The sequence below is a fragment of the Bombus terrestris genome, chromosome 11 (genome assembly GCF_910591885.1).
Source record: "Bombus terrestris chromosome 11, iyBomTerr1.2, whole genome shotgun sequence".
Lineage (NCBI taxonomy): Eukaryota > Metazoa > Arthropoda > Insecta > Hymenoptera > Apidae > Bombus > Bombus terrestris.
The window spans coordinates 3,306,261-3,330,238 of record NC_063279.1 but is presented as its reverse complement, the minus strand read 5'-3'; the positions used below and the strand labels follow the sequence as shown (position 1 = coordinate 3,330,238).

Here is a 23,978-nt window from a genome sequence, read left to right as displayed (position 1 = left end):
CTGCTATGCAGGTTGCATATATATAGGTACAATCAGGTTGCACGTTGGCAGACATGGTTGCGTGCGGAAAACGCGGCGTTTAGGGAAAAGTTTCTTGAGGTATCGTTGAGCCGCGTTTTGACCATATTCTCGGTCGACCTGTTCGCGCTACGTAATTAAAAGCTTTCTTACATCAAAGGAAATTATTGCCCGCTCGAACGTGCGCGCAAGTCGTACGCGCACGAGGTGCAAAGGAACTCGAGTGGTTGAATTCGACGAGACGGTCGCGGTGGTGCGAATTTAAATTAACATTAAACACGCGGTGGGATGACAAGAAGCATATGTGCACCCGCGAGTTTCATTCCGCCCGAGCTGATAGTGCGAGGGCTAATTGTAACGTCGAGCGGAGATTGCCGTTGGAATTTAATTTGTCCGGCGAATTACGCAAAAATATTTGGTGCTTCGTTCCTGGAGATCATTAATCTTTAAGTTTCTTTTATTTCTAAATTGTCTAACATTATTCTGTTCATTACATATGACAAATAATACGCGTCGACATGGAAAAATGTAAAAATTATTTTCCAATGGACTATATTGCACGATACTTATACAATAATTTAATATAATAATAACATAATAATAATTGTAATTCTATGATCAATTTTTTTATGAAATTAACATTCTATTTCATTCTATTCGTAGTATAATAAATATGCGGTCATACGACGAAAAGATGAGAATGAGAGAGTGTGTTAAACTGCTTCTTACTTATCGTAAAGTTCTTTTTATCTTTTACCGATAGATTTTTTAATACTCGTTTGATAGAAAAATAGCCATATATATATAAATTCATGAGGTTTTCCTTTCAAAAGCTGTTTTCTAATTAATATTCAACTTATTTTGTTCTATGGATTATTTTATTCAATATTTAACGTTCCCGTCAGAAATATTTTATACCGATCGCAATTATTCTTTCGACTTATAATCAGTGAAAACTAATTACGTGGTCAAAAAGTTTGCAACATTTCTTTGGTATGAATTATTCCGAGAACAATTACGAATAAGCATTTTGCACAGAAACTAAAGTGATAAAAGTAAAACTGCCCAACATCCAATGGCGAACTATCGTTTGAATTGGTAGAATTTGCAGGAAAGTTTTATTCAGCCGTGATTCGGTACTTTAATGCGCTGTTTAGTACGAATTTCGCAACAGGATAATTTGCCGATGCGAGTATCGAGAATCGTTATTGCACGAAGAAACCTTATTTGCGCCCCTAGTGAGTCTCTTATCTACCGGATATGACACACCTCGCAGCTTCCATCTCTTTCATAAACTTTTGATCGAAACGGCGCCCACTTGAGAGAAAATTGAAATAGGATCGAAACGAGAAATTTCTTATGCAGTTCGATAAAATTATTTCTTTCTTTCTTATTTTATACGAAAACGTCTTAAAAAAAAAAAAGAAAACATTAAATTGTATATGCTCCGAGATTACTGTTACAGTTATCTTTAAAAATATTAGATCCCTTGATTTTTGTAACTTATTGTAGCAATATGATTGTAAATTTAAATAACTCGTGTTTCTGTATTAAGAAATACAAACTACACAGATAACTCAATATTTGCCTTGTCGCGGAATTTATATCGATTTCCTATTGATCGATTATGATTTGTATTTTTAGTAGTTTCCAATAGTACAACCATGTATTACCAACGTTACGACACTGCTATTTTATTAGTGGTGCCTCGATATTGGTTCGTGCTCTGTTTTGCGATGTCGAAGGTTTTCTGCTGGTCAACAATAATTTTGCTTAGATTGCAGTTGCTTCGCCACTATCTCCGACTTTATTCTCGAAATTAATCAAACGCAATTATGTTCCAGCGCGAAGTTTATTGAGGAACGTCGGATAGGATGTTTTAGACATATTTATTCTGCATATTGATTCTACGTAAAATTGTATAAAAAATCCAATAGGTATCGAATTCTTGTAAATTAAGATGCAATAAATATAGAGATAAATAATTAAAAGTATATTGCAATCGCGAATCATGTGAATCCAATACCTCATATTTCGAGCAATCAAATAACTTAATTATACAAAGATGAATATTAATCCGAACAATTGTCGATATCTTTGCGTAGAACGGGAAACAAGGCTTCATGAATTTCATTTAATTATATCGAACCCTATTATACAAATGGTCCGTGATTAAAAAAGTTTTGCAATATTGCAATCTATTCGATATCAAAGAGATCAGATCTTCGAAGCGTAGTATCTAGTTGAAAGGGGAAAAATTTCTATTTAAACGATTAAACCTTCGATAAAATCCACTTTTCATTTTGTATAAAAATAGAATTTATAACTTTAAAACTAGAAAATTAATTTCTCATAAAAGTATATAGAATCAAATTACAAGAGTTTAACAAATTAAAGAGCATAATCCTCGAAAGTAACATTAAATACCCAATTACATTGCCAAAGAAGATAGAACACGCAACTTTACTTCCTTCTTACTTTCTTCTCGATTTACAACTATATCTTTTATTGTATGTATTACAATAACGAAAAGTCTGTTTTCTTAGAAATTCTAATCTTTCCACCGGTTCCTTTTCAACGATTCTCTCAAGACAAGAGACGAACACACTGATTCTATTGTCACAATGCTCTAAACTTTGCAGAAGTTCTTGCGCAACTTCCCAGCGAGCAAAAGATATCTATAATTCAGGAAGGAAGCATTTCTGAATCTCCACCCGCGAAAGCCGAGATTTCCTTCCCGTGTAACGAATCTTCACGGCTAACACCATTTTAGAAGCAACCTGTACAATCGAAAAGAATGCAATACAATCCTCGTCGTGCTGTGCGCTTAATATGAACGTTTACGGTGGTTTTGCGGTTAAACGTATCAGTTTGCCGAAACCATTAATAACATGATTCGCCAACGCCTGGAAATCAATAATACCGCAACCTCGTCGTACGCTCAACGCGAAGCAAAAGATTCGAGGATCATTCCTCTGAATCTTTGTCGAAAGATTTCCTCTGTCTCGATTCCAAACTCCTCTTGAACAAAAGTAACATTCTTTTTTTTCTGTTCTGCTATTCGACGATGTAAGTTATCGTTGGAAAACCCAGACGAAGTAGAAGGAGAAAACGTAGGTACTCGAAATTTGAAGAATATTTGAAGCGAACGTCGCGAAAGTTTCGATCGATCGACTTCGAGAGTGAACGTTCCGAAGCGAAATGCACAACAGTTGAATGTTCGTTACTGGACGCGTGGGCTCGAGACCTCCGTTGATTTGTTTCAGAAATATCGACACTGCGTATTTGCTAACGAACCTCCCCCGGCCGAACAATGAGCTGATTTCGTCAGCTATTGTGAGCTTAACTTCGGTAAAACACACTTCATTGTTTCGAGCATCGTTGAAATATCGACGCCGCGGACGGAAGCACGCGACACACGGGCTGTCCTAACAATTGATTTCATTACCAACGAATCGGCACGCGATCGTCATCCCTCGTTCCAACTGTTTACTCGTTATACATTCAAAACATTTATTTTAATAGACGAAGTTTGGTCAGACGAGGTACGCGCAAAGACGAAATCACACAACGCACAAAAAGCTCGAGACAGGGAAATCGTTATAGACGAAGGTATCGATTCGTTGGATTCACGTTGTCGTTCTTCCTGAAGTTCTGACATTTCGGTAACCTTTAAATTTTAAAGATCGAGCCCCTGTTTAAATTACACCGCAATAGTACTTGACGTAAAAGAGAGTTCAAATAAAAGCGACAAGTTTGTACAAAGGTTTTTTAGAAGAATGGATGCCAGTGACAATTGTCAACATAGAGTTGAACTGCATTTGGTAAAATTATAAAGAGAACGCATAAAGTTTGCTTGGACCCCTGTTTACAAAGTTACTATTTCCTGTTTCTATTATGTTCATTCATATCTTTTCTGCAGCCTTCTATTCACATTTATTGAAACTTTAGTAGCGAAAAAGGGAAGAAAAATATATTATAAAATATAAAACCGCGCGGCAGAGCATTATTCTCGCGGAAGCACAACCGGGACTCATGTAATGCCATGATTACGGTTAGAAAGTTAAACTTTTAATTGTTCCAACTTTCCGTTAACCCACAAAACCTGCTTCTTGACGTTTTGAAAAAAGGTAGCAAACAAATTGTCTCATTGAAACGCCGTAATTGCCTAAAGAAATCCGGAACTGTCGGTTATACGTTTCAACGTGCTGTAAAAACTCACTCGAATTCGTTGCTGTGAAAAACAGCTCGTCGCAGAGACAGGACTTTCTTAAAAAATAACACACGAATATCCATCGTGGATCAGGATCATTGTTTAAAATCAGACGGTACAAAACGACGGACCTGAAATTGGCTCTTCAACTTATCCACCAATGAAGTATTCATCCCATCCGGATAAATTGTAATCATGTAACGAGCGACACGCGACTAGCCATTAGGATTGACACACGGACAAGTACGTTCCCGGCATGAAATTGACTTGGCACCGTGGAAAATGGAATCGACGTTCACGCGCCAGGGTTAATATAATGCAAATGAAAAGCATACTCTTATTTATCGACTTTTGTCAGTCGAACGGTATTGCGTCCCGAGTTCGCGAAGGCAATGGCTCACGATAAGACTCCGCTAACAATGATCAACGGACGTGGCGCGGAAGTAAAATATCGTGCATACCGATCGTCTTCCCGTTTCGACCATTTGTAACCTTTACCGTAGATCAATTCGCCCGGGTGAATATCATTCCCGGGAGGTATAAAAGATAGTGAACGCGGGAGATCGGAAATAAATAGCCTTTAAAGGCGGCTATACTCTCAGACGTAGGGTATCAGCCAGCGTCAAAGCTCAAATGTCAAGCGGTCGAGCTTGTAGCCACCCCTCACCGTTGTTTTCTTCAGCTTGGGGGGACATGTTTTGTAAATCTGCTTTATTCTTTTGCGACTGACTTTCTCTGAGAGTCGTGTGATCTTTAGACGTCACAGTATATATATTGTTTTCGATATCATCTCTATATTATTTTTAAAACTCTGTATACGATCAGGTAAATAACGTTGTTTCAAGGAAACATGATTCGTACAAATTGATTTTCGTTGAAAGTATTGGATTATCCGGAAAGCTTGTCGATTCACAATTCGATTTTTAAGTAAATAAAAAAGCTATACAACCGAGATTGATCGAATACTCGATGGGTGGATAATACTTTTGATTCAATATAATGATATAGATATTATGTATTAATTAAATTCTAGATGTCGATTCTCATATTGACTTATTAAATATACACGAACGAAGACCGGAAAGTTGGGAATTTTATGCTTGTTAAATCATTTATTTGTTTGTGGCAATCGTACAGAAAATTCAATAAATCTGACATAAGGAACGACAGACTTGGGCTATATCTAGGAATAAAATGTTCCAAAAAGTAAACGTTTTATTTGGAACGATGGACATATATATTTTTCTCGATAAAAGACGATTCCATTCTCTTTGTAATCACTTGAAATAATTTCATATTTTCCTACATACCATAGAGATAACAATTCAAAGTACCCAGGGACATAACGTATGTGGGATAATGCAAAGTGGCGACGCCAGGAAACAGAAGCATCGACGCGATACGCGTGCCGCGATTTCGATTAAACGCGTTATGAAGTAGAAAGAATTCGGTGGGAGGCATGAAAGAAGCGGGATCGTTTTGATGAAAAGGAAAAATAAGCAAGAACGAGCGGGGACGAATCCGCGAGAAGCGGTAAAGAGCTGTCAGCGTCAGGATTCGCGTAGGAAATACCCCGAGCATTGAACGAGAATGACAAATTCGTCAATACCGTTCTTGCGTCGACAATCGGGTTCTCCAAATTCTTTATTTTTAAGTATTCCGCTTTTCATTCGAAGCGAGACGCTCTTGAAAGCTTGTCACCGAGAGGATCTTGAAATTTAAGCGGAATCGTCGTCGATCCCATCGTACATAGTGCACCGTCATTTTCCTATATAGAATAGAACGTTCCGACGTTACGTCTATAGACTGCCACGATTATTTCGATATTGTCAAACCGCATGAATAGAAACGAATGAAGATAAAAGAAGAATGTAACCTGCGTGCATTGACCCTGAATGGCACGAAAATACCGTTCGTAAATTGCAAAAAGTATCAACGAACCGGTAATGGATGCGCGCGAATGTTCTAACCGTGGAATTTGCTGGTTTTACAATCCCGAAATGGTCGTAGCGTGGGTTAAAATCGACGCTATATTAAAGACCCTTTAACAACGAAATAGTACTCGAACAAAATGACAGAGAAGTGGCTGCTCTGCAAAAATACAATGTGTCTAACTGGTGCAAACTCTGAGGGATATCTATATTATTTTGTGCACTTCGTAGGTATCCTCTTTCTCTAGCGCGTGTCTGCTCTATAGCAGAGCGTGAATACGTTTTAGAAATAATGGAGTTCCGTCCCGATAAAAATCGAGGATAGTTTCGACGACTATAGGCCAATCAACAGTTGTCTGGAGGTTACTTTCGAAAACATAATACGCGTTATTTGGCGCGAACATTCAAAAGTATAATATATTTGCGCCTTTTTTTTATTAAAAAAGAAGAACACGGGGGCAAAGATGCAATGATGAATTTTTAAATTTTGAAATCGAACAAATATAAATATATCATAGTCGGAAAGTTATATACTGTTGAGGACAAGATAAGATTTTATAAAATATTTTTGATTGTGATTTATTTATTTTCAGCTTTTAAATTCTCATGCGAAATAGATCATACGTTGCGGAATTACCATTCTTCATAGTTTACTTTTGGTGATAGCATTGGAAATAAATTAAACATTGAATACATTTGTGCATCAATAATCAGAAATTTATGGTATCTAAAGGGGTCGATCAGCTGACAAATTGGAATAACTGCTTTCCGCACATTGTACTATTGATTACATCGTGAAAGCTTCGCGGATTGAATACAATTTTCGTGGAATTCAAGCAATAAATTTTTCTTTCGCGAAAAAGAGAAACGTACTGCATATGTCTTAAATAAATTTTTAACGTGTAACGTTAAATATGCTTCAACCATTATCGATTTTTATACCGTAAAGATTATAAAGAATAGATAAAAGGGAAAGACTGGAGGATAAATAAGACTTTACCTAAATTAAGCATCTTTTAAAGTAGAATATAATGAGCTTATAGAACACTTATCAAACACCCTTCATATCGATTATGGGTTAAATATTGACAACTAATCTATAATTATAGATGAGCTTTGGAGAAGAGAAAGAACGTCAAAAAGAAAAGAAACATTTGCATCGTCTTATTTGGCAAAGTTAAAGGTATTGTGGCGACACTCGACGAGCTAAATACCACCACTCGACACTAACTATGGTGGGACGACGGCAGCGCAATGGGCTAGCGAACTGTCCTGTTTTTGCGTCCAGGCTTTCAGGACATAAATTAAAATATCGTACATAGGCACAGCGCAACAGCGGCTTAATTTTATTTTATTTAACAATAATAATCTTAAAAAAAAAAAAAAAGAGAAAAGAATGTAATAATGCATGGCTACGTTGTACCGCCGCGTATCGGTACTCTTGCCTGTACCACCCTACAATTAGAATTCAGCGTTTATTCTGGAAAAAAAAATGATGTAAAAAAATATGTAAATAACCTGGAACAAATAAACAGAGATAAAAAAAAACAAAAAAAAACGGCAGCGCAGTGGTTAACGTCTTAGGTTGCGAATGTTCGGAACCCGGGTTTGAATCCCAGCTACCGGAGTCCGATTTTACTTCCACGCACCAAAAAAACGGAGAAAAAATCAGCAGTCCCCGGCAGCGACATCTACAGCCCCTAGCGACAATTACTCCGGACGAGGCCCAGCAATCACAACTATCACGTCCAATATAACACACACGGCACACTTCAGTATTTAATAATCATATCCAGCATCATATAGAATCATATATGTCAAATAACGTTACGCTAAATAAACTACAATACAGCAATTACAAAGTAATAAAAACCACTGTCATCCTTCCACGCTTTCACAAAAGCAGACGATTAGAAACCCTCGTAAATTAGCGGGGACAATCTCCAGTAACCGCGAAACTGTGCGAATTCAACGGATCTATTATCGTCTGCCTCAACATAGTAATTATACCGTAAGGTATCGCGATCGAGTGTCGCGCAGTTCCTTTCATAAAATCGGAGAATTAGTGGGAACTCGGAGGTATCGATACGAAATTGCGCGATGCGCAACCTAGAACCGTTTGGTATCGGCGGACTAACGCTACAAACAATCGTTTCCCGTGTATTAACCCAGTTCGAAGCGATGCGATGGAAGGTGGCCCTTTCGCGGCAATGAGGCGACGGAGATAACTGGCACAGGCGCGACCTACGATAGAGAGAGGGACAGAGAATGAGGCAAACGAGAGAGTGATCCGCATAGCGCGATAATCTAAAAAGCGCGATAAATTGACACATAGGAATAAGCGGCCACGGGAAGGGGCTTATGACATCGGTCGGGCGCATCGGCGGTGCTCGATAAGGTTGGTTAAAAAAGGGGTTGAGGGGTCGCAGGAAACAGAAAAGAGGTAGAACGATCGTACCCGATGGAAAAATGAGCGAGGAAGACGATGCAAACGGGTTGTCGGAAGCGTCAGGTGGGGTTTCGGGTGAGAGAGGGCCAAGAGAGGGTGAGAGTGTCGAGCGGGACTCGCGGAGGTGGAGGGGAGTGCCTCGGGTATATGGAGTGTCGGGAGGAGGGCGCTGGCGGCGGGCGCGGGCTGCAGGGAGGGAGTCCGGCGGATACGAACTCGGATAGGGAACAGTGGCTCAGTTTGCTTTCGTTCGTCCTTGTGGGAGGTACGTACCAGTACGCCTTGTCCCGTGAATCGTGTAGTTTTAACGCACGTTGCGTTTCCTTCCTTCCGATATATCCAAGTCTATATCGCGGCTAGTATCCCATTTCCGGCGGTAAGAGAATCGTGAACGCGAGTTGCCGTGTGTCGACAACAAGGTGTGTGAATGTGGTCGTGATACAAACGGAGATCAGTTAGTGACGAAGAGGTGTATCCTGCCGCGAGTAAAGTGTCAAGTGCCAGCGGACCATGAATACAATGATACGAATCTGGATCCTCTGCAGCCTGTTTCTGCTGGGATACGTTCAAGGTTAGTGTGCATGGTTATTATTCGCTAAGTACGATCGGTAGACACGTGTATCGTACCGTTAATACCTCGAGTGGGTCCTTAAGCGGGGACCATTGTCGCGAGTCGTTCGATTCTCGGTAACCCTTTCATTAGACGAAGTATCGAAGAGTTTCGATGTCGAACTTTACCCGTCTATCCGAAAATAGTCATCAAGCTACACGTTTTTATTGTATCAATGGCGCAAGGACAGCGTCGAACTGTCGTCGAACTGTGTTGTTCAATAACAACAATATCAACGTCGTTATTTATATCCCATGTTTAATGTCACACCCCGCGCTATCTGGTAGAGCGATCGCAGGTGGCCAATGGGGTTGCACGATAAGAAATTGTTTCTGGTTGCGCCACTAGTTTTTGCGGGGTCCCGCGAGAGACGTTCGCTGTCCCGTGCTCGATGTTTTTTTGTAAGTGTCTATGTATACGCGATGTGTGGCCACGTGCGCTATCTCGTCGAGCGCTTGGCACCGTATCGCACAAACGGAACAGCGCTGTTTCCTTCCCCCTAACATACATACACACTCAGTCAACTTTTTCCGTTACGTTCGTTACGACAAGCGTTCGAAAAGGTAGGTTGTGTTACGATTCACGCCTGTGTAAACGCATCGGGCGTTCTAAAATAGCGTTTACTCCCATATTCACGAATTATATACTACGCGGTAAAATGCATTGAGATCGAGAGAAAATTCTGGCACTTCAAATTGCCTCGAGCGTATCCTTGGCACAGTTTATTTCGTGTTTCCTATTTGATCGCCATGTCATCGTTCCACAAAGTTTTACGACACGTCCCTTTTCGCAGCTATTTTTAAACGTTGCTGCAGTCTACCGGTCCGATTAGTTCTCTCTGTTCAGTATGTCGTGGTGGCGCTTTCGTTTCTCTGTTTCACGATGGAAACAGCGATGCTGTCACCGCTCTCGCGGCCTGATTCCACCAAGGCAATCTAATTTGATAGGTTTCGGAAATAGAACAAAAAACAAGTTTGAAGTATGGCGAATATTAATTTCGTTTTATAGCAGTTTCGATTCACGTGCGCTATTTTGAGAGTTCTGTCGATTCTTGTTTCGTGTATCGAGGATTTTCGAGTAAATAGAGTTTGCTAGTTACATTTGTCAATAGTGAGAATATATATATGTATATATATGCATACTTCGCTTGAACAGACAATAATGGTTATATTGTGGCTTTGATTATGAAAATCCAGATTAAATTCAAATATATTGGTATTCGTGATATAAAAGTTAATGTATTACAACGAAGGACATTTTGTAAAAGGAGATTATTTTTATCGGCTTTTTCTTTGACTTTTAATTCTCCTGTATCGTACATAGTTGAATTTTACTAAACACGCGCACATGGTGTAGAAGAATATTTTCTCTCCAGACTGTATTTTGTAATTCTAAGTAATTTTTATTTCGTTAGTATTAGTATTTTGACAACTGTGAAGAAAAAATTCACAGAATAATATGTTTCATTTTAGTAATGTTCGTATTATAAATCACTATGTTTAAAATTTAAATGATATGAAATTCGAGTAGGATGATTTCCTCTCAGCCATTGTTTTGTCTCAATACGTAATGAGAAATAGAAAAAGTACAAAATTATAAACAACGCAAATGATTCTGCAAAATTAATTTTCATATGTTTCCATTTTCGACCTTCGTATCGTGTAGGAATTTTTATTTTTTCCCTCACTGGCAAAGGAAGTTGGATGATATCGGAACACGGTAATAGAACCCAACTTCGAAATTGATTTTCTATTCGGAGGAAGAAGCGGCCGTAACGAGTTCATTAATCCTGCCGCGTTAAACTGCAACGCGATATAATTAAAGAGATATCGACACAGAAACCGCGCGTAGAAGCCTCAAGTTTTCTGTTATAATTATAGAGCTCGTTTCAACGTTTCCTCTTCACGGTCAAGAAATTCGGTCGAAGAAAATTTGTCGGAATTCGCGAATTTTCGCTTCTTTGTCGACGAAGGAACCTCTACGGGAAATGCGTCTTTTCATTATGCAAACTTTTTCCCGCGTTTCTTTAACAGAAGGGCGCCGGGAAAAACGTTCGTGAAATAATCATGAAACCGCTCGTTTCACTAACACAGGATGGTCGATGCAGATTCTTGTTAACTCTCACTTTAGTTATTCAAAGCTCTCTCTTCTTCTTTCTTCTTTTCTTCGTTTCTCCCCCGTGTACGTCTATAGGTAACCTTATCATTGAACGATGCGAGGTGAGCACCGGGGCAGAGCAGTCGTGCACATTTTTTCTTACGATCGTTTCCCTTTATGCGGGGTTTTCCATTCACTGTGCATCACGTGCTAATCGACACAGCTTGAGGGTTCATGCACAACGAAACACCGTTCTGGAACGATCCTCTTTAAACGGAACGCCGCGTATTTAAATTGCAGGGTAATTGTTACATACGCCAACACATGTATTTCCGTGTTCATTGTCGATTGTCGAGACTCCTCCCTGTGGAATCTGTAAAGATCGGTGGTGACGTAATATATATTAGCTCTGAGGATATCTTTGTTAATGTATAAACGTAATTATTACTTTAGACACCTTTCGTGCATTTGTTACTGTGCGTTAGTTGCATTAATTGCGTTAATTATATTTGACATATTTTGTATGATATTTATCATTATTCATTAGTGGGAAAGATTAATATAGCGCGATCATGAAGCTTGTACATATTACATCTGAGTATTAACCTGCGAAATATTTTGAAGTTAAAGAAATACAAATCGAAAAAAAAGGTTGCAAGTATATTTGTAAATTTATCGATAAAAGTAATACAGGAAACAGTTTTCACGTTCTCATGCTAATAGTTCAAACCGTATTTTTCGAAATAATACAGAGTCCAGTTAGCGACGCATTTTGTCATCGATGCAAATGAATAAATTGTTAAAGTACATGGTTAAATTGACAGTGTATTATTTCGAAAAATACAGTTTGAACTATTAATACGTAACGTGAAAATTGCTTCCTGTACCATCGATGTAAATGAATAAATAGTTAAAGAATGGTTAACGACAGACAGTATTTATCATACTATAGATAGTACGTAGCACTTATTGTTAGACATACTACATTAAACCAATCCTTTCAGCGCTCAATCTTAAAGCCACGTGCCATCTCTTAAATGGTTAGGTGGACCTCCGACAAATTACACTCGACAAAAGAAAATTGTACCTCGTACCTTGAATCTCGACAAAGAATCCGCCATAAAATGGAATTTAACACGATGACCCGAACTGATGGCCGAAGTCCCTTCTGTATATCCCGCGAGGCTTTCTCGTCTCGTTGAAATTTTTCGGCCCGTTATTTTTCGTTCTACGAACGGGAATTAACAATTTCGTTGGCCGTGTATCATTAAACCATGGACGACTCGTTTCGACCTCACGTTTGAGCTCTTCGTTTCGTTGAACTTCATTCCGTGTAATCGGTGCCAGTAACAAAGCGCGAAGCTCTGGAATCGAGTCTCGTCTCAAAACATTATGTTTCGTTCAGGTATTTCTCCTTTTTTTCAGTTGTATTTTTTCTCATTTTTCATTTTGGAAGGAAATCGTAGATTGATTTTTCACGTGGATCGTTGGCCCGAGAGTCAAACTTAGAATTCGATGGTCAAGGTAAATCGGTTCAAGATTTCTTAAGAGTTTTGTTCAAAAGAACACTGGTGGACATCGATTGTGGCCAATGGTCGTGGTGTTAATGCTTCACAACTGCGTGAAAAACCGCTGTGTTAGAACACGTTCGCATCTCATTATATCATATTTCCGTTCTCCTATTCCTCCTTTCTGTGTTGCGTAGGGTGCCGCGTAGGGTGCCGAGTGCGTGTTGCACAAAGGGTTACGGCGCGTTCCTTATATTGCACGTTAATGCAGCTTCTTGTTCGACATTGTTTCAGGTGAAATTATTTTTATTGCAGCAAACTTTCATACAGTTCTCCGTTTGTATTAGATTACTTTTAACCTACACTTCTATTTCGAAATATTAAACGCTCATAGAATATGTAACAATTAACTAAAATCATCTGCACAGAAAGGACACTTGTAAAAGTATATTTTAATCGCAAACTATAAAAAAAATGTTATTTTACTGCATATCATACATTAAGAAAAAGAAAGAATCTTCTAAGAAATGCGAAAATAGTTGATAAGTACATGTAGCGAGAAAAGCTCAAAATTTCAACGTGATTGTACATAAATCGCGAACTGGTGATTCGTGGTTAATTCATACAGCACAATTAAAGCACAAATCCGTATCAGTTAAGCAGTTTGTCAGAGAACGAGGCTGATGGTCTTTTGAAAAATAAATATAGATCCCAGGGGAAGCCCATTGGAAACGATGTAGAAGTCAATTACTTAACCGATGCAAACGGAACTCAAGTTTACTTAGCCCGTTTAGCTTTACGAGAATCCTCAATTGACGATATTTAACTTTTGCTTGACGAATATGTCTCGCATTGATTCGGTACGTGACCAAATACGTGGCAAATACGTAACAAATACGTGACAAAAGCAGTTAATAGCATCAAGTAGACCACCTTATTTCTATTTTTAAAGACGTTCAGACGAAAAAGGGTCTACGTTGCAGTACTCATTACCTAAAATAGCACTTGTTGCCAAAGATAAACAGCAGATACTAGCATCTGTATACAGTGCACCTATAGCTGTAGTATAATCGTTCGAATTTACGTGATCTCGTCATGGAATTATTAAATGCTTCTTCATTAGCATTTACCTGGATTGGTAATCAACAAAGTGCACGTTCTCGTATTAAGGTGCATTTGATTCGAGGAAATACGCCTTCGTACATCGATATCGTTGACTGTTTTGCGATACAATGGGCAAGCAGGTAATTCGGTTGCTTATTGCTGATTGCTACTTACTGTCCTAGCACGAGACTTACTTAAGGGGACAGCAATTTTCTGAGAGTGGTTTCGAACGATTTTCAAAGGAAACCGAATGGAAATTTTATTTCGAACTCGAGAAAGCCGCGGGGAGAGTTTTTCCACGTGGAAAAAGGCTGGGAGATAGGGGTAAAGGAAGATAGATAAGGAAAATGAGACACGGGAAATGCCTAGGAAGATAAGAAATGTTCATGGAACGTCCTGCTTGTTCCCTCGTGGTCGTTTTAATGATAAAATTGTCGAACGTAAAAGTTCACGAAATTATTGGCCGTTTAATCGAATGTATGTATCATAAAACTCCTGTGGGAATGAGATTATTCAGCGGGAAAGAGAGTGTACCGAATTGTTATGAAAAAACAGGCAACAGAGACAATTAAAATGGATTAATTATTACGGATTATTTTCGTGTTTTTCTATTCTTAACAAATTATTTTAGTTTGAAGAAAATATTAAAAAAAAAAATATCCTTCGATATGTACGATTTCTCGTTCCAATTTCATGCAAAAATATTTTCTTCAAATATTAAGTCCTCTTGTTGAAAAGAAAGCGATATTAATACGTAAATATTCGAATACTGAAAAAAGATTAAAAGAGAAATTTGTGAATGACGAACAAAAATTTCGCTACCTTAATTGGTTTAAATACTTCTTATTACGAATTAAATTTTTCGTTGATATGAAAGCTGTGCCGTTGTTATCTAAAGCACGCTTATGAAATATCGTTCGCAAAAAATGGAAAGTAATTTTCAGTTAACAAAGATTCATGTAGTCTGTTGCCAGCGTTCCTCGAATTTCTATTTGCAGCGTGGATAAGTGAAAGTTTTATGATTGCACCAGGTATTAGGGAAAATCCACCAGCGCGTTAAGCTGTTTTTTCGCGATGTTTTCCCGCGACCGCATTAGCACTGGCAATGGTGGAAATAGCAGAATAAAATATTTGAAATTTGCCAATGGTAATAACGTTGTTTCGGTAGAATATTTGAAGCAGTAGCAGTTTTATGGAAATTTTTATATTTACCTTTTTTAGAATGAAAATTGAATGATTAAATTATGAAATTTGTATCAAAGAAAAAGGAAAAATCTTTTATCGGCATATTTCATAATAAAACATTGAAATCTACAAAAATGCACTGTTGCAAATCTATGAAATTTCTATGAAAAATTATAAATCTATGATTTCGATTACTCTGTTAGTTTTAATATTAAAATCTATAGAAAAAAGAATTTTCCTCATTTCCAATAGATTCACTCGTTTCATGATAAAAAATATGAATGTTTTTTTTATTAATGGCGATTGATCCTCATATTTCTTTAGGAAAGTGTTTCCTTATAATATTAGCCGGAGGCCGGCTATGATATTTCTGTTGTTATAACAATGAGCAAAAATGCTCCAAAATCTCGACGAAATTAGATTAAGGTCGCGCCAGTTGGACAACCCTTGTCCGGTGAATACAACTAGGTAACAAAAAAGTGCAAGCACGCGGTGACCTTAGGACGTTTTAATTAACTTTTTAGATGCGATGCCGTCATTTTACAGCACGGTAATACGCGTTGTTTTTTTGCGGGAAATATGCTTCTATATTTTCTGCCAGTCGTTAGGCATCTGGAGCGTAACTAACACGCTCCAAGGACAAACGTTATTCGAAAAAAATCTGACGATTTGAAGCTGCTTTCTAACAGAACCTGCAATTAAAGCTGGATTTTTATTTCCTACTGGTTGAAACAGTCGTATTAACGATATTCAAATATTCTTCTTGAATTATTTCGAAAAGGGACGATAAAACGTAAAATGTAGAAAAGTGAAACGTGTAAAACATTTGAACCTCTTCTTTTTTCTCTGTTTTGGCACATTATAGGTGGCACGGGACAGAGCAAAAAGAGTTGGAATAATTGGAAGGACGGAAAATGCTGAACGCGAACGTTTCTAAAGAGGAAATTTAGATCGTAGGGAATTCTTGCAACGGGTCGTTGAAAATTTGCGTTGCTTTAAACAAGTGAAGCTGCTAGCAAAGTGAGGCAGCTTACTTTAATAGAATGTAATGTTCGAAGCAGTCGTGATTGCCTTTCTAAGAAACACAATTTGGCAACGGAACAGAGAAGGGTTTTACATCCTTTGGGCATGCTGCCGCCTCGTTTAATAGTCAGTGTAATTCGTTGTAATATACTTTCGTAAGAATCGGTTGTTATTCCCGATTCCAGTCTTTCCGTTCTTCCGTTTCGCGTATTTTGTTTAAAGAATGCCAAATTTTAGTAGACTTCGATTTTAGTTAGCGAAGATACTTCGTTTTAATCGTTCGGTGCTTCGATTCGCTCCATACGATGCACCGTATACTTTCCGCTTTTCCTCTTGCTTCAAACTTTTGTTGCACTGTCATAATGGAATATTCCTAAAAAGTTTCAAGTTCCTCGCAGTTGGGAATTTTCTTGTAATTAAAATAGATCGACATGAAACGGAATTTTCTAAAAAATTATATCTTCTGTTTAAACTATAGTTCATAGTAATTCACAAATATTGTTTAACACAATTCCAATATATTACGAACAAAGGATTACGTTAAACGTTGAAGTTGAATATTTAAAAATTAATTATTCATATAAACAGGTATAGACTCTGGCCATTAGAATTATAGAACCAACACACTCGACACGGTCGCGAAGAAATTGTCATTTATATCATTATCGTATGGTGCTACAGTAGTTAACCCTTGTAATGAAGATACATCGTCAGGGATAGTAGTTTACTAGTGGGAACTTTGCCCGACAAAGTTGTTAGGTTCAAGTCACTGTTGGTCGCTTTTGAAGTACGTGTCGCCATTGTTTTCCTAGGTGTGCGTAAACGCGTAATTAACACCGCTATTAATAGGAGCTAGATTAAGCGCTTCTCTGGAATGTAGATTAATCTATTGTTCAATAACGTACAAAATTTGTCGCGTTCGAAAAAAATATCGTCGAAGCAATTATTTGGTTGCTGAACGTGTATTAAACTTGGATGAATAGTGGTAAATCAGCAGGCATTGATCAAGTTCTTGGTACATTTTCGCTTGTGGTATAGAATAAGCATAATATGTTTCCTGATGTAAGAAGGAATATAACGAAGTTCCTTTGAGCAAACTTGGAACAAATTAACGACCATATTTTGCTATTAACGCGTTAATTGATATTTCTTCATAATTTTTGCCGCGAATTAATCGTATAATTAATTATAATTAATTCCTTCTTACATCACGGAAGATATTATGCAGTTTATATAATATCGAAATATGGAAACCGTGCCAACTGGTATGTGTGCGTAATGTACAGAGGAGGACTATATTCAACAGCCAGACATTTTGCATAAACGAATGTTGTTAAGTTTCTCCTCGAGAATTCTCAGAACAACGTTTATCGATCAGTTAAAGTCGAATCGAAGCTCTTTAAAATAGTGCGGAAATTTTTAACATACTCAACGCGTATAAACATTTGGCTTTAAATAGATTTTATCAACTATTTTGTTTTATTTTTCATATGAACTATACAACCAGAGTGTTCATTAATTAATGCAACAAGTGTAATTTATTTAAAACATAACCATCGTGTTGTATTCATAAAAATATAGTTCTCAATTGTTTACAATATAATAATGTATAAAATACGTGTTTTTACACTTTCATATCATACAAAATTGTACAGAAAAATATATTAGTATTTAGATTTTAGCTCCAATCATTTCTTCCACGCATATTAGAATATTTCACTCACCCTATGAGTATTACCATTTATCTTTTACTTCAATCGCCAAGTCATACAAATTGTACAGATTTTCTACTAAACAAAATTGTTTTACGATCACCTCACAATCTCAAATACGTTTGATTTAATTAACTTTAAATAAAACTCTTTATACGTACATCCTTTTCCTTATTCATTCGAGTGATAAACATTCACATATTATCGTTGAACTGTAAGTAGCAAGTGTTTCATTGGTTCCTGTTCGAAGGATAAATTTCATTTCCTCGTTTGCGGATTCTCGTGACTTCCGTTGAGTTTTCGTTGCCTTAGGGCCTCTGCATTATGCACGCGTCGTTATTCGCGAAAAAAAATAGAGCACTCGGTGGTAGTATGAGCCTGTAGGCGGATGGGTAGATTGCATTGAGTTTGTAGGTTGCACTTGCAGCTATCTTAGACGCGGAAGCTCGCAGTCTTGCGTTAACCCTGTCATCCGGCTGCGGAGTGCATTCAACGGGCGCAAGCCGTACGCGATTCTCTGTTTCCTGAATCCTTCGTGTAAATCTGGCTTGTAACGTGGCGCTCGGGCCACTTTGTTCCCCCGGAAGTTTATTAGTTTTGTTATTTCCATCTGAAAGGGCGCGGTTCGCTAACGAAGCCGCGCACTTTGCTCTCGCCATAGCTAGCTCTCACTCCTCTGATGCGATTATCATTATCATGGAAATTGCAAAGAATTACTATGGAGGATGTTATTCGGAATTAGGATTATTGCGAGAATTATGCCGGTATAATGGTTTGCGCGTGAAACGTTGGAACGATCATTTGGAGAGGATGCGTTTATTTAACGAATCGTTTTACCATTTGTAAATTCTAATAAATTCTAATAAATGGCAGAATGATGTTACAAGCGCGAGCACTTTAACTAGAAGGTTATTTCGACAGATTCTGACGAAGCGGTGTCATGATGTAAATGTTCTTTCATAGAATTGAAAATATAAAAATATCAGGCGTTGATACGATATGAATTCTCATTATTTGTTTTTTTTTATATTTAAGAGATTTGGAAAATTTCTGAGAAATAGAAAAAAGTATTGATTTGTATCGGTTATTACATGTAAAAATTGTTAATAATATCAGTGTTGATAAAGATATTTTAAGATAAAAGATATGATAAAAGATTTGATAAAGATATTTTTGATAAAGATATTTTTATTTGCATAATCAAAAAATTCTTATTGCTAAAATTTGTTTGGAAAAGAACATTCTTGTATATTTCTAAGGTATAATCGTTAATTTTTTCTTTTTTTTTTTTTTTTACAACTGTTGCTCGAATCGAAGGTCAATTTAATTACCGCCACCCGTAATGAGATTAATTACTGCCACCACGAAATTCGCTCCCTATTTTACTGCGTTTACTCGTCGCTCGGCCTTGCTGTTTTATTACGTTTAATTAACATCGAGGTATAAAAGAGTTACGTTGCTTCCTGAGACTAGGTCAAAAATGGCCCTCCTTAGTTTGCTTCCTTCCCATTCACATCGGAGTAAACGATGCGCCTAATTAACCTCGTTTTCGTTGTTTTTACCGTTCAAGCTGCGAACCGCGGATTTAAAACCGGCTGGCAAACACAAATCCGGACAACAGTTATTCAAACTGAAACTGTCGGCCACTTCAGAATAGAAATTGTATTTTAAACGAAGCGCCGCCATTCAACGGCAGCTCGGGACATTATTAAATGTTCAATTTGTTGCACGAATAAAATACTGCCAGTCGGTGAAATCTAAAACTTTTAATATTCAACAACGCAGGAAGGTATTTGCAATTTGTTCAAAACATTTTTTTTTTTTCAATTCAAGCACACTTGTACGGAAATATTTCTCTTCTGATTGACGTATTGGTGTTGTAAAACTAAAAATTGCGATGGCAAAAATTTATTTTTGGGCAAATGCACAACAAAAATGCCGAGAAGAAGGAAGAATGCCGAAAAAGTTTAGCTTTTAAATTTTCCTCTCTTATTTTATGATTTCTATTATTAGTAAATTCGTAAAAATTACTAGAACTTTCATATCATTTAAATACATACATTGTACAAACTCGATGAAATTCCGTTCGGTCGTTCTTTTAATCGCAGTTGCAATCAACTTTATTTGTTATAATTAAACGGAGGATGTTTGTTCGATTAAACGAATTCCCGAGGAAAATTCTTTCAATAAGGGGAATAAAGCCAGAAAAGTGAAACCAGAATAAGAAAACGGAAATCTAAGAATTGAGCCGTCGCAGAAATGATGTCAACTTTGAATGTAGAAATTAAAAAGCAACATTTTCTAGCATCTCAATGGAACGACGAAAATCAATTTGGAAATAAAATTTCCTACGCTCCGCGATATTTTTGTATTTCTGTGCTTGCAGACTATATGTATTCGAACAAAACGAGTCTCAGTTGGCTCGATTGCTCTAACAATTATTACCCTTAATGGACTGTACGCGATGACGGCCACACTAATCGACAAATGCTGTTCACTTCGTCGACTGTTGTAATAATTGCGGCAAGGTGTAATTAGATTACACGGTGCAGCGTTGCAAACGATCGCTCGAGCGACAACGTTCCTCTTTACATTGTAATTTCACTAGTAACGGAGTGTATACGTTGACCCGCGCCGCAACTGACGTTTCGAACGCGTTGCTCCTCTTATTAGAGATGATCGGCTTTAATAGATGCGCAGGAATTTTAATTATATCGTGGCCGTTATGTCGCAGCATTGAAACTGTTCTGTGTCATTGAATGATGGTACGGTTACCCTCGATTATATTGAAATTTTTCGATGGAAAATTCTTTTTTCTTCCATGTAATAAGGTCCACGTTGAGGTACGAGGACATAGAAACGTCGATAATACGGTTGATAATGTTACTAATGTTTCGAATCAACTTTGTAATATTTTTACAATATTTTTTACTTCGACGAAATCTTCATATCAATCTTCTCATTTCGTGTTACTGATCTGACTGATGAATGAGAAAATTTGAATTCGAACCTGCTTTACGAATATTCTTCTAGTATTTGATTTGGAAGAAATTTTGATATTAATTTCTTTATTTTTCTTAGTTCTCATTCCTGTAGTCGCGCTACAAATTCTCTTCCACACAGGATGATTTTACTGTACGTATAAAAGACTTGAAAAGCGGTAGCTCGTTATCGTTTTAGAGAAGGTAATTAAACCTCTCAGTTATACTTCGTTTGCTAGAAAACATTGGATATTCCAGCAAGATTCTGCCGACAAGGCCAAAGCGATGCAATGTTGACTGGAAGCGAATTTACCTGAATTCATCACTGCAGAAGATTGGCCATCAGGAAGTCCGGATCTTAATCCCCTCGATTATTGCCTGCGGAATATTTTAGAAGGCAGGGCATGCTATAAACCTTGTTGCAACGTCGAGGCCTGTTGTGTTGATGGCATTTAATGCCTTTAAATGTTAAAAGCGTAACAATCGGTGAATGCTTAGAAGCTTTTTAAGTTTTTAAATAAAGTACAAGAAAAATATTGTTGTTTTGAACAATTCAATGAATTTTTCAAGAAATAAAGAACTAATATTTCTTCTAATTTATTAAATCATATATTGTTATATAAATTAACAAATTTTTTTGCACCAGTGTAATATGATAAAATTTTGTCGAGGAATCGGAGAAGATAATTATTTTCCAATGAAAATAATTTATAAAATTTCGATAATTATTTAGGATCTAGTTGCAAATCTACGTTATTTAAGTTGGCGCTGGAAGCGTAATATTTCATATTCAAGAGAAAACGGAACCATGTTGTAGTAAACTAGGAGCTGGTCCGAATAACCTCAGGGAGTAACATTTCACAACTGTCTACTCCAAACTACTCCTAATACCTATCTTTAAAACGCAAAAAGCATACGCGAACAATTCATCGCCGCGTATACATCTGACTCTCCCGTTGGAACCGTCAACTCGGAACGTTCCCTAAAAAAGTTCACCGAATCTCACGGTAACAATCTGTCACCCTGTGCTGCTCACTCTGGCGCCCCTTCTACTTCAGTCAGATACACGTTACCACGCAGAATGAAGCCATGAAGCTATCAGCCAGATAATTAATCACGGAACACGGGGGACCGTACGTAGAAACTCAACTGAAATTAATAGAGCGTTGCAGGAAAATAGTGTCGGTCGGTCCCCGCCTCGATCGATTTACTTACATCGTTATTCAAAGTGTCGGGAAAGTACGGTCAAAAGCACGGTCGAAAGAGGTGAAGGGGAGAAAATGAAGAAAAGAGCAAAAGGAGAAAAAAGAAAAGGAGAACGAAGAAGGGAGAGTAGAACATGACGAGGTTAACGTTTCGAAGTCAGCAGCATGCGCATACTTAATCACCTGTCGTTAACGAAAATTCCGTCGAAACCGTAGCTGTCCGTGTGTTGGATGTTGATTAAGAGCCTGCGCTGTTTAAGGCTCGAAAGAGCATTTTAACCGCGGCAAACGATAAATGGTGACGCGCGCATTGATGAACGGATGCGACGCTTACATACGTTTAATGCCTGTATCTACGTGTATTCGCCACGATGCGTCAAACGTATCGCGTAAACGTATCGCGCGTTATCAAATGAGAGAGTGGCCGCGCGCTAAAGAGCCGTAACTAAATTCGCGCGGACATTCATCCGTGATAACTCCAATTCTTGGGTCAGGTGACCGCTGTGAACGGTTCGTGAGCCGCGAGTCCCCTTCGACCTCTCGTGCCCCTGTTTGCGGTAATTTTCCATCCAATTTAAAAGACCAGATAATCAACCACCGCGCCGGTTCACAGCCCCGAAAATTAACGTAATTTCGTCTCGGGAAAAGTCGATTTGACCAACAAAGGAAATACTTACGATCGACTATATTGGGTAATGTCTGATTAATCAGGTGCAAATGACCGCCAACGTAAAAGCTACCGCGTTCTTTTCTTCGGAATCTTGAGGCAGACGCGGCCTGACGAGTCGCGTGTTTTAATATCGATTGTAGAGCGGGATGACGGTAGGAATTGCGCGGAATTGTTATCAACGCTTGCTAGTACACGTGATATTAATTTGCACGATAGACGATGCTCCGTTATACTGGTTTCTTTTAACGTTTATAAATGATCTTTCAGCGCGTTTCATTTTGTTAATGTCGATCTGCTTTTTATGCATCTTTTTAAGCATTTCTCTGCTTCCTTTTTTTCTGCTTTGTTTCCCTTCTGCGTAGGTTGATATTGAGAAGGAAGTTTTAACGTAAGGGAAGATTTTATGTCCGTGTTACAGTCTTATTTATTATCTACTTTATTAAAATTTCGAGAAGAAGGTTGATCTATATGAGAAAGTAAATGTATCGCAACAAGTGAAGCATTGTCTTGGAGAAAATTGATTTCGAAGTTCGTTAGTTAAGTTTACCTCAATTAATTCCCAAGTTCACTGAATTTTCCTGTAGGCTAAAATTTCTCTAGTATAATCAGTTCGCAACTTATTTCGCATCAGAAAATGTAGTTGGGTTTTAGCGTTATTTCAAACAAATGACTGAGAATAGCTGCATAATCAATGAGAGTTTGCAAATTAACAATGAACCAATTAAAAAATAATTTTCACCGAAACGAGGGACACTACATAAAAGATCCATTTTCCTCCAGTTTATTCGAATTTAGATAGAAAGTCGCGGCTTCGTTCAGATTAAAAAATATTCAGTTGAAGTTAATACAAATAAAACGGCCGTGAAAATCGAGAGTCAGAGGTGTCTTGGTCGCGTCGTTTCTCGTCGTTATTCTTCTCCTCTGTGAATTTTGCTTCCAGGGAGGAAATTCGTGAAATTTCATGATACTCGACAGAAAAGCGGGGAAAACACGATTACACCGGCTGCGATTTTACGCCGCGACGCTTTTGTAAAAATAAGCGTAACGGGCGGGTGTGCAAGCGCGGCGTCGACGATACGCGATTAAATTAGAATGGACGATGCTCGGTTTTCTTGTCACGCTTGGAAATTAGTGTAAGCTGATTTTCGGTCAAGGAAATTTGAAGCACGCTTGCACGAACAAAGCGTGCGTGCATCAGCTTTAACTTGCTCTCTCATTCACAGCCTACCCTACCGAATATTTTCAAGATATTAATATAACATTCTAAAAATA

The 23,978-nt window shown here is 37.8% G+C and overlaps 1 protein-coding gene across 2 annotated transcripts in view; it reads left to right on the top strand.

The window, feature by feature from the left end:
• Positions 1-8,837: 8,837 nt before the first annotated feature.
• Positions 8,838-23,978, top strand: part of LOC100645566 — a 623,360-nt gene continuing 608,219 nt past the window's right edge. For both annotated transcript variants that reach the window (XM_020865233.2, XM_003398708.4), the window contains exon 1: positions 8,838-9,182. In XM_020865233.2, coding sequence (XP_020720892.1) covers positions 9,122-9,182 — 61 coding nt within the window. In that variant the 5' untranslated portion in view covers positions 8,838-9,121. The remainder of the gene's footprint in view (positions 9,183-23,978) is intronic.